This window comes from Agelaius tricolor, unplaced genomic scaffold (assembly GCF_023055355.1).
Source record: "Agelaius tricolor isolate 1412-34295 unplaced genomic scaffold, bAgeTri1.0.p SCAF_12, whole genome shotgun sequence".
Taxonomy (NCBI): Eukaryota; Metazoa; Chordata; class Aves; order Passeriformes; family Icteridae; genus Agelaius; species Agelaius tricolor.
Window position 1 is genome coordinate 17,714,507 of NW_027269272.1, and position 12,082 is coordinate 17,726,588.

General features: G+C 45.1%; 1 protein-coding gene across 6 annotated transcripts in view; it reads right to left on the reverse strand.

Moving 5' to 3' along the window:
- The window catches only part of ABCC5 (ATP binding cassette subfamily C member 5), a 67,559-nt gene extending 57,018 nt beyond the window's left edge, over nt 1-10,541 (reverse strand). For 3 of the 6 annotated variants that reach the window (XM_071437896.1, XM_071437886.1, XM_071437895.1), the window contains exons 1-2: nt 10,382-10,541; nt 9,019-9,193 (exon numbers count right to left, since the gene is read on the reverse strand). In XM_071437896.1, coding sequence (XP_071293997.1) covers nt 9,019-9,147 — 129 coding nt within the window. In that variant the 5' untranslated portion in view covers nt 9,148-9,193; nt 10,382-10,541. Of the gene's footprint in view, nt 1-9,018; nt 9,194-9,713; nt 9,735-9,766; nt 9,788-10,381 lie in introns of those variants that run through there. The other 3 variants (XM_071437885.1, XM_071437884.1, XM_071437887.1) reach the window with 3 other exon arrangements.
- Between the last annotated feature and the right edge of the window lie 1,541 nt (nt 10,542-12,082).

The following is a 12,082-nucleotide window of genomic DNA, read 5'->3' on the forward strand; positions in this document are numbered from 1 at the left end:
CACAGTCCTATAACAATCTCCTATTTAAAAGAAGGTAGCAATTATTGGTTTGACAACTGTAACATCACACAACTGCAAAGCCAGACAAGACTGGAGGCAAAGCAAAACAGATTTTTCCATCCCTTACTCATCTTGCAGAGGAAGAATCTGATGTGTGCATACAGCCCAAACCCCCCAAAGAGCTTTGTCCCTTCTTCCCCAAGGAAGAACATCTTCCAGGGCTCAAATCACAGCAGGGAAGAAGCTGCATCTCTTCTGGTCCTACCAGCAGCTGACAGGAAACTAGAACAGACCTGTAACTACTTTTTTAATAATCCTTGCAGCTGACATAGAATACTAAAGCTACTGTGGTTGAATTATTATTAAAATTGTTTGATTTAAGTTGTAAAGGTCTCTGAGCTGGCAACACTGCAGAACAGAACTCCTACCCCTTGCATTTAGCAGCCAGAGCTCAGCAGGCTTCCTCATGCCTCTAAAGTTCCCAGCAAGGAGAGGCAAATGGGAAACCTAGAGACCAGAAGAGCAGAGCTCAGAACTAGGTGGGCATGTGATGAGAAATAATTCCATCATCACCAGCTCTGCTCAGAGCTTAAAGCATTCGCCATATTACAACTCCAGAATGAAGAGCAATTTAAAAATGTTTAAAGACTTCATTAAAAGACTGGTGTTACAAAACAAGATTAGTGATTAGCTTGTATACAAGGGCTGGGGAAGGGAAGAAAAGAACCAACTGTTCCATTCAGCTTAAGTATAACTGAAATAAAATGAGAGTCTAGGAAAAGATTCCCTGAATTGTAATTACATTCTTCCCAGAAATTCCTCTGGGTCCAAGAATACTCCCACTAGAAAGGAGTAAGGGGTATATACACTGCTTCTGCAGGTAGCACAGGCAACCCCTATAGCATTGTCCAGACTGCAAGTCATCAAACCCCAGAGCATCTGAAAATCAAAGAGGTTTGCAAATCCAAACATTGTCAAGTCTGCAGCTGCTTGGTGAACAGCAATGCACTATGAACTTTATGGTCTACTAAGACAATTCTCTTCTCCTTTCACTGGATTTGATGCAGTACACAATCTATAAAAATATTAACAAGGGGATTTGCAGCATTAGGCTCTCAGCCTTCTCTGTAGCTAGGATACTTTATAATACCCTGCCTGATTAAAACATGAGCCTATTTAAGACTAGTTTGGTGTATCATCCACCCATACCAGCTGTCTCCCTGATGCTGGGGCAACAAGGAGCAGGCACTGGGCTAGATCAGAGACAGTGGGTGTCAGGAAGGAGGCATTGATCCTTTAGGGACCTGCACACATTGATTGCAAAGTACAGACAGCACAGCTGCATTCACACAGCACCAAGGTGAGACCATCAGATAGCATCAGATGCTTAGAAATTATGGTTACTTGCCATTAAAGAATCAGATCAAGAAGTCAGAGACTCCATTTCCTTCAACCTTCTGAAAAGGGGAGTATAAATAAAACCTCACATCTCTGCTGCCTTCCCAGCTTCTGCTACCTGGAAGAACAGCTCCTCACAGCACCAAACACATAGCCAAATCCAGGAATAAGTACAGCTGTGCCATATTTCTCTTAAAAGATACAAATTAACTGTTGAGAAACATATTCTGATTTACCACAACAGTTCAGAGATAGAAAAGCTTGGAGTCCACTTTAACAGAGTTACATGTGACTTGATTACATCAGATCCGTTGTTACTTTCCTGGGCCAGGATTAGCAGAAGTTGTATTAACACTGGAGTCATGGTTTCAAAGCTAGCCTGAGTTTATGCATCCTCAGATTAAAGCAGAAGTTTCCCAATACTGCTTGGTACTGATATCAAGACTCTGTAGCCAAACAAGGTCAGGCTATGTACATCTGGTAAGCCTGAGTATTTTAGTCACATATATTGAACACTTTCACTTGAGGCACACAAATCACAGAATCACCTGTCCTTGGTGAGGACAGGTATATCCGCTTCTTACAGGAATATTTCTTATTTTATCTTGCCCTTGAATTCTGGCCAGCATCAGCTTTGAGGTGAGATGTTCTCAACTCTTTCCTAGCAAATCCACTTATTCCTGCAATCCAAGAAATACAGAGTTTGGCATGAAGTGTTTGTTTTAGGATTTTGCAACTGTAGCTGCTATGAATGCACTGATAAGCAGCTATGCATGTGCTTAGGCTTGTGGAATCCATTAATTCCTGTCTTTTCTTTTGCATTAAAACCAGTATTCATGACCTTGTAAGCAAAGGTTCTAGGATTCATTCAGAACTAAGACTGCACATTGATCATCCAGCACTGGAGCTATACTGCTCATACACAGTGACAGTAGATTCCTGTGGAATTGGAAATAACCAGCTTTAGAATTGGCACCCCACATGTCTCTGCCTACAAAAATGGCAAACCAACTCCTCACTAAGCAGATCAACCTAGCACAGCACAGGCTGAGAATTTGGCTCCTGCCTTGCTCAGGTAAGCTCTGCTCTCCTGAACCACCCCAACACCCTGCCATATGCTGGGGGTGTTCTTCAGTAGCAATCTTTATTCAGGCCATGCCTAAGCCAGGTCACAATAGAAGCTACACAAGAGAATTTTGTGCACCACCTGGAGCATCCAGGGAGGCTGTGAACTTCAACTCCTATTGAGTGGAATCACCAACCAGTGACAGCAGAAGCCTTGACACCACAGCATTTATCAAGCCTAATACAACAATCATGTATTGAGCTCACCTTCCTGCACCAACACACGCTTCCAAAAGCAAACAGTAAACTAGGAGACTCAAACATCTCAGGGCTCTAAACATGTTGACTTTGAAATTCATTAACCTTCATCCTCAAAAACAACTGAAACACAGATTTTGTTTGTGGAACAGCTTGTTTGCTGTCTGTGGTTCAGAGCACAACTGACTATTTCTTATCACTAGGATACAAACTTTCAAAAACTAATAACCATCCCAGTGTCCCAAGACGTCAGAACCCCCCATATATATGGGAGTTTTAAGTTGCTCCAAGCTGAGTTCACCAATAGTTTGCAATAGATGCAGTGAATATTTCTGGGAACACTTTATAGCTGTACACTGAGTTTCTGAAGCAGCCATAGAGCAGAATGTCTGCAGCACTAATATAGAATACCACAATGGAAAAGACACTGCAAGATTTCCTTCACTCATAGCTAATCTACTCCTTACACATTTCTGGTCACAAGCATGCTGATTTAGAAATCTGCTTTGAACAAAGGAACAGCAACCCACAGTAGTCAAAGACAATACCAGCATGTGGTCAGAGCTGAGGTTTTATGATGTGGCTAAGACATGGAAAGAAGATGGCTGTGCACCAAGGAAGGCAGTCAAGTTCCAATGGAAGCTGTGAATTACCCAGAATGTCAATGTTCCTATAGAAAATGTCTCTGCCCAGTCACAGACCTCACCTTTTTGTTCCTGCTGTGAAGTGGAAGGTTTCTCTGACACCATAAACCCCCCTCCAAGTGTCAGGTAAACTTTTGATACATGACTGCCTTTGGATATGCTCCTTTCTCTGATGGTGATATGTGCATCTAGGCATGGAGGACAAGGTAGAGACACCCCTTCTACAGTGTGGTTAGAGGGTCATCCTAAAGCATACACCAAACAATTCTAGGATCTTCTATCAAGTGATCCTTGACAGAATCACTTGATTCTGTGATTACTGTGTCAGTGACTGCTTGACTAGCAGAAGTTCAATGGTAAAACAACAAAACATATTGTAACCAATATCAGTTCAGTTCTTTGGGGATATCATGGAATTAATGTATTTTTAGAAAGCACCACCAATGTTTGCTTCTGTCTGATTGTGTGCAAAGTTCTCAAAGATAACAGAACTGCTGAAAAAAAAAAAATAGATTTTTACATTTCGCTTTCATTTGACTTGAAAAAGTAAAGAAATGTTTACTTGGTTATGAAAATATGCAATCATCTGAAAAAATGCAGACACATCCAGCAGCTTCAGCTACAAGTAGCAGTTTAGAGTTAAGCTGTCTAGGACTGCTCTAAGCATGGAGGGCACAGGCAGAAGCACCCAGGCTACACTCACACCCCTATTTTTAACCTGCTGTTCAGTTGACTCAGACACTCGGATGCTTCAGAGAGGTTGAGGCAGAATTGATCTATTTAAATACTCAGTGATAAATCACTTCAAAGCTATCAGTGCTTGAAGGATTTACATCAGTTCCAACAAGTTCTGATCACATTCCCTGTTGTCTTGGGCAAAAGATGTCAGAAACAAACCTGAAAAACAAGAGATCAAGGTAAGGACAGGATTATTAGTAGGGCTTCTGATAGCTAAAGTTAGCAACACATTTCCTGCATGTTTGAAGTGATCTCTACAGTTCCCCTGCCTGGTGCCTTGAAACACAGCAATTTGCACTTGAGATTCATCACAGATGCAGTCATTATCCTTCAGCAGCGAGAACTTAGTCCTGAACAGTACATTCCAGCCAGAACCAACTACAGCTTGGAGTACAATTTGTAAATAAGTGCTGTAGCATCATTAACGTGGGAAGTTGAATTCCAAGAACTGAGTTCTCATAAGCTCCGTATACTGCAGAAGCAGCTTGTTCTCATATCCTCCTCTATTGTAACTGTAATGGGGTAGGAAAGCTAAATTCATTGCTTGCTATTCCATCAAATAAACAAAATCGACATTTGAGACAGGCCTATTCCAAAAGCACTTCAAAAATAAATTACTTCTCTTCCTCATCTGTCATTTTATAGCATATTTAATGGACAGTGGGGTCTGTCCTCCCCAGAATCCACTGCTTCCATGAAAAAAACTACATACAATTACTGTAGCTGCAAGTTGAAAGGCACTGGCACATTCTGAAAACAGAAAGTCCTAAAGGTGTAAGTACAAATCAATATTTCAAAACATTCCTTAATTATTACTCACTGGTCATGTAACAGCTTTTACAGATAAAGACCACTCACTGTAGTGCTAGGCAGCAAGCACACCTACAAGCTCTCCAGCAGAGGCATGTCCCCACAAACAATAAGCCAAATTAGTATGGTACTATGCAGGGGGAACATGTAGTTCAGAGTCTTTTGTAAGCTACATTAAGGTCTCCAAAGACTTAAAAATCAATTGTTATCAGAACACACTGCAAACACTTATTCATGAGGTGAATATATGTATTCACAAGCTGAATAATTTTTTTCTTGAATTTCAGTCCCCAAGTGCCTATTTCAAAGGTCCATATTTCTATAGCAACATTCCCATTAAGTACCAGGAAATGTTGGATTAGACCTACTTATACTGCAGAATTATTTCAATTATGATTCCAGGAAGCCTATTTGAAAAGCTCCTGTCTTTCAGAGATGTGATCTTTCAAGCTGTGACCAAGCAGCATTTAAGCTTCCAAGGAAAGAACTGCAAGTTCTTTTTCACTATTGTCATGAACACACTTGTGGTAGCATCCAGCATCCTTTCAGCTAGAAATAAACACAAGAATGGAGGTTTCAGGACAGAAAATGGAAAGCTGAATATAATCTTTTGCAATGCAAAGAAGAGGCACACAAAAAAACTCTGGGACCTTGGCTCAATGGTAAAACAGGTCTTTCACCTATAAAGATCATGATCAGAAAATCAACTAGACTTGTCTGCTTCAAGGTAAGAAGGATACAGAAAATGCAGCAATATAGGCAACAAAAAACCCCAATGAGTCATATTATTGATCAGCCAAATGTACTTGTAGCCCTGCCAGAAGCAGTCATCACCACTGGCCACGAACCAGTGGCCCCTGACTACTGTCCCCAGAGCACAGAGGATTCTACCTCACCCTAAAAGGGTGCACCATGTTAGCAAGAAGGCCACTTCATGCAGTGAAAGTCTGCTGCAAAACAGCCTTAAACTTGTATTCCACAAAGATCTGAAGTTAGTGGTGAAATAACAGACTACATCTGCTTGCAGCTTGTTCCTGGCAATACAGATCATGCTTACAGCTTAGTCATTTTCTGGTCACTCAGAAAATCCTGAGCCAGATTTTCTACAAGAAATTTGAGAGTCACAACATCTCTACTGATGGTACACTGGACTCTATTGTCCAAGTGAGAGACTTCCACTAGAGCTTATCCCTCTATCTGAACTGCTGTGGTCCTACCCTTCATCACATCAGCCCCCTGTTGTGTTCTATCACCAGCTGTGCCAAGTCAATTCAGGCATCTAACCCAATCCAGGTTCCATAAAAGATACAGTAGCAAAGGACAGAGTTCCTTCTCTTCCCTTGAAACACCATTTTCTTCACAGCTTCTACCATTTCCTTACATGCAGAGGGAAAGTGCTTTACCAAACAGACAAAGCTCAGCCTTATGAAAAGGAAGTCTTTGCTCTTCCCTAAGCCAAGTATGCTGCTGAAACCAGAGCTTGTTTCAACTAGAAAAGGAAAAACTTGGTACACAAACATGAATGCCTACCTTAGATAAGGTGTTATGAATACCTCTCCTTTTACTTAACCTTAGTATTCTGCAAGCAAGCAGGATTTAATCTCACTGACATGTAGCAACAAATTCAGAGCTGTTTGTGTCTGTGGACTATATACACCCGAGCTGCAAGGCTAGCTAAACAAAAATGGTACCAATGTCTGAGCTAGAAATTAACACAACCTTGGCATACTGAACAAGGTAACTGCCAAGTAAAGTGGGAATCCTATCAGAAGCAGAAGATGCCATTAGCAAAACAAGTTCAGTTCATTCTTCTACTCAAAGACAACAAACAAGATAAAGTTCAATGTATGAGCTTGAGTAAGCTCTTCTCTTACATCAGTAATCACAAGTTTACAAAACCCCTGTGTGACAGTGTTCACAGGGGTTCTTGGATGAGGCAAGAGACGAGAATGTTGACTCCATGTTCAGAAGGCTTGATTTATTATTTTACGATATATATGTATAACATTATAACTATACTAAAAGAATAGAAGGAAAGGTTTCCTCAGAAGCTAGCTAAGAATAGCATAGAAAAGAATGATAACAAAAGGCAGCTCTTTCAGACTCTGTCTGAGATAGCTCGGCCTTGATTGACCATTAATTATAAACATCCAAGATGGGCCAATCACAGACAGACCTGTTGCATTCCACAGCAGCAGATAACCATTGTTTACATCTTGTTGCTGAAACTTCTCAGCAGGAAAAATCCTAATGAAAGGATTCTAATGAAAAGATGTCTGCAACACCCCTGTTTTGCAATCAACGATCTGTGTGTGCTACCCTGTAGTCATAGGCAGCATATCAAATGGTAGGGGTAGAAGGGTAAAAAAGACCAGTAACAGAGAAGCTGACCTGAAGCTGCCTCAAAGTTAGAGATTTTCATGCCAGGCTGTACAGACATGCAGGATTTGGCTTACTTTCAGTCTCCACAAAAGAAAAAAAAAAAAGGAATAAAAAAATAAAAATACCCACAAATATGCTGGTTTCATGATTTCATTTAGTTAAAAATTCACAGGTAAGATAAGGATGGTTTCCTTTAAAAGTTAAATCCTGATTAGATGATGCAGACCAAAAGGGAGAGATAACATGCAATGATTACTGCTGAACTCCACCGCCACTGGTCAGGAAACAGGGCTGCCCACCAATGGCATCACTGTTGTCACCAGTAATTTGACAGAGCAGATTTGCTACCGGACAGGGTAGGGTGGGTGGCAAGCCCATGACATCAACATGCAAAACGCCGTTAAAAACCCACACGGTGACTCGAGGGCTCGGCTGTGCACCAGCGCCTGCTGTAATGCAATCAGACACCACCTTGCTGAACACGGCAGCAGCACTTGCTGAGTCATAGAGCCTGTGGGGACACCCGAGCTGCAGGGCCTGCAGGCTGCACTCAGCTGCTGCAGAGCTCAGCTCTCCAATCCCAGTCAGCAGAGCAGCCCTGGGAAACCCTCAAACCCACTGAAACAAGGGAAGCTGAAATACAGAGTATCTCAGCAGCTACTGTAGCACAGCAAAGATTAAGCCTCTTTAGAGATCTTCACAATTGCTCCGTACAAATATGGCAAGTTCCCCTATTTCCAACCCTCTCACAGGCAATCTATGTGGAATGACCAGCAGCACATCTGCAAGGAACTCATCATTGTGAAAATCAGACAGAAGCACTATTAACTTTATTTGTTTGTCTTGAGAAAAATCTACAGTGTGTATACATATATATCAGTCCTTGGAGTATTTCAGAAAAGGTCAAAAACAGGATATGCAAGAAAATATTAGCTGCTCTGAATGCTAGCACTGGAAAATATTTAACCTTCTTCAGCTGGCAGAGGTTATTAGTTTCTGACCATATCTTTCATCAGCATGGGTGTTTCCATTTCTCTGAGCCTTTTTTCCTTATAGCACTTGGTAGTATATGCACTCTTCCCAGTGAAAACAAGCTTTAAAAATTAGAAGCTCCGAACAATTACAGGCTAACTCCAAGCCAGTGGTTATTTCAAGACCCAGCTCTCAAAATAAACTAGAATTATGATGATACCTCACCATGTTAAATACACAGATGTTCAAGGAAGTTTTCAGTAATAATTACTTTCATCTGAGGGGAAAAGTAAAAAAGTCAAGCTACTAGAGCAAGCTAGACATCTGTTTTAGAAAATTAATCCTTGAAACAACCATGGCATGATTAAGAGTTTTTTCAGCTGCCAACACTGAATGGTGCATGATTTGTGCCGAGTGCTTCACTGCTCCTCCTTGGTTGTAATGATTCTCTAAAACACAAAGGTTTAAAAAATTTCCTTGATTCACATCAATAGCTGAATACTAGAAAAAAGTTTTGCTCAAATGGTACTGAAAAGTCACATTTAAAAGTGAAAAATGCTTAGTAAGTGCTGAGACCTGTTATCAAAATAGCTACAGCACCCTTTGGAATGACCTCTTCCACACAACAGGCAATACTCATTATTGACCTTCAATGCAGCAAATCTATATACAGCTGGCACAGCAAAAAGGCTGCTGCATGCAATTTAATAAGCATAAAGACTGCAAAATAAACAATGAAAAAGAAACTGACCTTAAGTTTAGAATGCTGAAAATTAGGCTCTTCCTGCTCTTCATGCTGCACCGAGTCAGCTCTCTCCCTCACACTCCTATACCCAGGACTGGGTATAATGTACTCTTTTCCTATGTCGATGTCTTTCATCTTCTGTAAACGCCAGGGTTTACACGTGTACCTTCACCTCAAGTATCTGAAAAATAATTAAATTCCCCTTCGTTATGTGCCATGCCTAATACACCAGTTACTTTTAGTCACCTATTTTTAAAGTTAATTTTCAGAATCAAAATCAATACACAATAGTAAATGAGTTATATTACAACAGTGCCGTAATAACATGGCTTTCAAAGTCCATGCAAGACTAACTTCTCATGAACTAGTTTAAACATACCCTGAGGTAATCAAATAGTACAATGATCCTCAATGCACTAGAGTGCTGTCATAGTTTCTCCCTTAGATCTCTGAAATACAATTATGCAATCTGACAGATTAAAGCAATAGCTACAGCATTTAGCTGAAACAGTGAGAAACTTGCCTGGGAAGACCAAATCCCCAAAATCTTTTGTAAAGAGTTTGAAATTGCATATATACAATAATTTATTGGTACAAAGTTTTGCAAAACTAATCTCTCTGGAGAGATCACTTAATAACATTAGTCAGTAGAAACACTCTGGAGAAAACTGTGTCCGTTCTCCATAGCATTGCTCACTTACTCCATAGGCTTGAGCTATATTTAAGTGCAGACATGCACAGGAATGAGTCACACCTTCAGTGCTGCAGGTTTCCACCCAGTCTATCAAACTGCACTGAAAGGTCAGAAGGAGAAGAAGGAGAACCAGAGTCTGGAAGACAAAAATCACTCACTCTGCGAGACCCTGTTTTATAACTCAGTTTTATCGCATTCTGCCACCCGCCAGCAACTAAGGCGATGGGAGACGCCTGGCTGCGCTACGCTGGTCAGACTGCACCAGCGGCTCTGCCGGGCTGCGCGGGGCTGCCAGGGCTCCGCCGCTGCAGCATCCCCGCCGAGAGCACCGCGGGGTGGGGATGCTGCGCCCGCGGGTTCCGCGCTCCGCCCGCGGCGGGGATGCGGGACAGCCCCCCCGGCAGGACACCCCCCAGCAGCCCGGGGGGAGCCCCCCTCCGCTCTTCTTTCCCGGCCCCCCCGTGTCTCCGCCGCACTGCCGTAAGCACGGGAGCCGCCCCGCCCAGGGACAGGTGCGCCCGGCTGCAGCCGGGGCGGGACAGAGCACCGCGCAGCCCCTTCACCGGGGGCGAGGTGAAGGGGCTGCTCGGCCGGGCTCCTGACAGGAGAGGGGACAGCAAAGCCGCCCCCTCACCACACCAAGGCTCGCCCGTCCCCAGTACCAACCGCACTCACCTCCGCCCGCCGACAGCCCCGCCGCAGCTTCTCCGCTCCGCGGCCGCGAACCCAAACAACGCCGCTTATAGCGGTTCCGGCGTCCCCACTGCGCCTGCGGGCGGGCGCTGCGGCGGCCGCTCCTTCCTGGTGTCCCACGGGAGATGTAGTCCACTCCTCAGACCTGGGCACTCACTCACTGCTTATAATGAACTACATTTCCGTCAAGGCCCCGCGCGGGCCGGCTCCGTTTGGCCGCGCCCCCGTCCCGCCGCGCCCCGCCCAGCCCCGTCCCGCCGCCGCTGCCGCAGCGTGGGGGGTCTGGAACGTTCGCCGCCCGCCGGGGCGGCCCTGCGGCGGGGCGGGCGCACCGGGGCACCGCGCCTCGCCGCTCGGGAGGGCGGCAGCGCAATGCAATGCAATGCAATGCAATGCAATGCAGTGCAGTGTAATGCAACGCAGCACAACGCAGTACCGTGCTGAGCCGTGCCGTACCGGGCTGTACCGTGCAGTGCGGGAAGGACGGGTCCCTCCACCGAGCTAGTGCCCGTGGGAGGAATCGGGGTCCGCTCTGTTCGGACACCGCACACAGAGCCGAAGGGCTGGCTCGGTGCTGGAGAAGGCGAGGGGTTTCTCGATTCCCTCCCGGCAGCGGGGGTGCCGCAGGGCGCTGCCCGGTGTGGCGGACACAGCAGCGGCTGCGGCCTCGGTGTCCGCCCCTCCCAGCCGGCCCGCGGCTCGCAGCAGCCTGTCACTCACTGCCGGTTATCTGCAGCCCCTCGGCCGGGGAAAGTGCTCCGTGCCCTTATCTGGGGCTTAACCTTGGCCGGGGCCGCGGTCAGCAGCGGCTCCTGTGCGCAGCGGCCGTGCCCCCGCAGCCGGTGCCGCAGGCCTGCGACGCGCTCCCCAAGGAGCCGGGCACGACTCCCTTGCCAAGCCCCAGCTGTGCCCTTCCAGTTCCCTCAGACCACCTAAAAGGACGGGGAACTTGTCCCGGGGCCTTCACAGCCATGCTTTGGTGGCTGAAAGGGATGGAAGCTGCGGTGTCTGTCCCTGTATAGCGGTGGCTGAGGGCCAGCAGCCCTGCTCGCCCTAAAGAGTGACACAGGGTGTGCAGCCCCCGCCTCAGGGGAGTCACTGAAGGAGATGGACACAGCTGCGTTTCCTCTCACAAAGGGCTGTAAATATCCTTAACAAACCCTGAGCTGTAGCTTCTCCCCTGCTGCGTTTAAATACCCTGTCCTCAGCTGACATCCTCCTTCCACCAGCCAGATTTGGCTGATGTCTCATTTAAGTGGTTTATGTAACGAGTGCCTGTTTGCACCGCAGTCCTTGCTCCCCTGTCAGGAATGTTTGTGAGAGTCAATTTGATAGAAATGCTGAAATGAACTCAGGTAAATGAGGGAGATGGGAATCTGGAAATAAAAGTGGACCAGAATATTCCCTCCAAGCCCCCAAGCCAGAGGTAAAGGTAAAAGGTGTCACTGTGCAAGTAACAAGGACAGCCTTAAGGTACCAAAGAATCCCTGTAGAGCTCCCTGACACACATGGTCACACACCCTGCAGATCTCTGACTCTATTTCTGGAAAAAATGAGAATCAGCTCTATTGCAGGTGCTTTTAACATTTTGGGACAGGGAAACTGAAAGACAGACATACCTTGCTCAGATACAGGAGCCAAGAACAAATGTAACTGTAACTACTGCATTTTTCTGCAATCTCT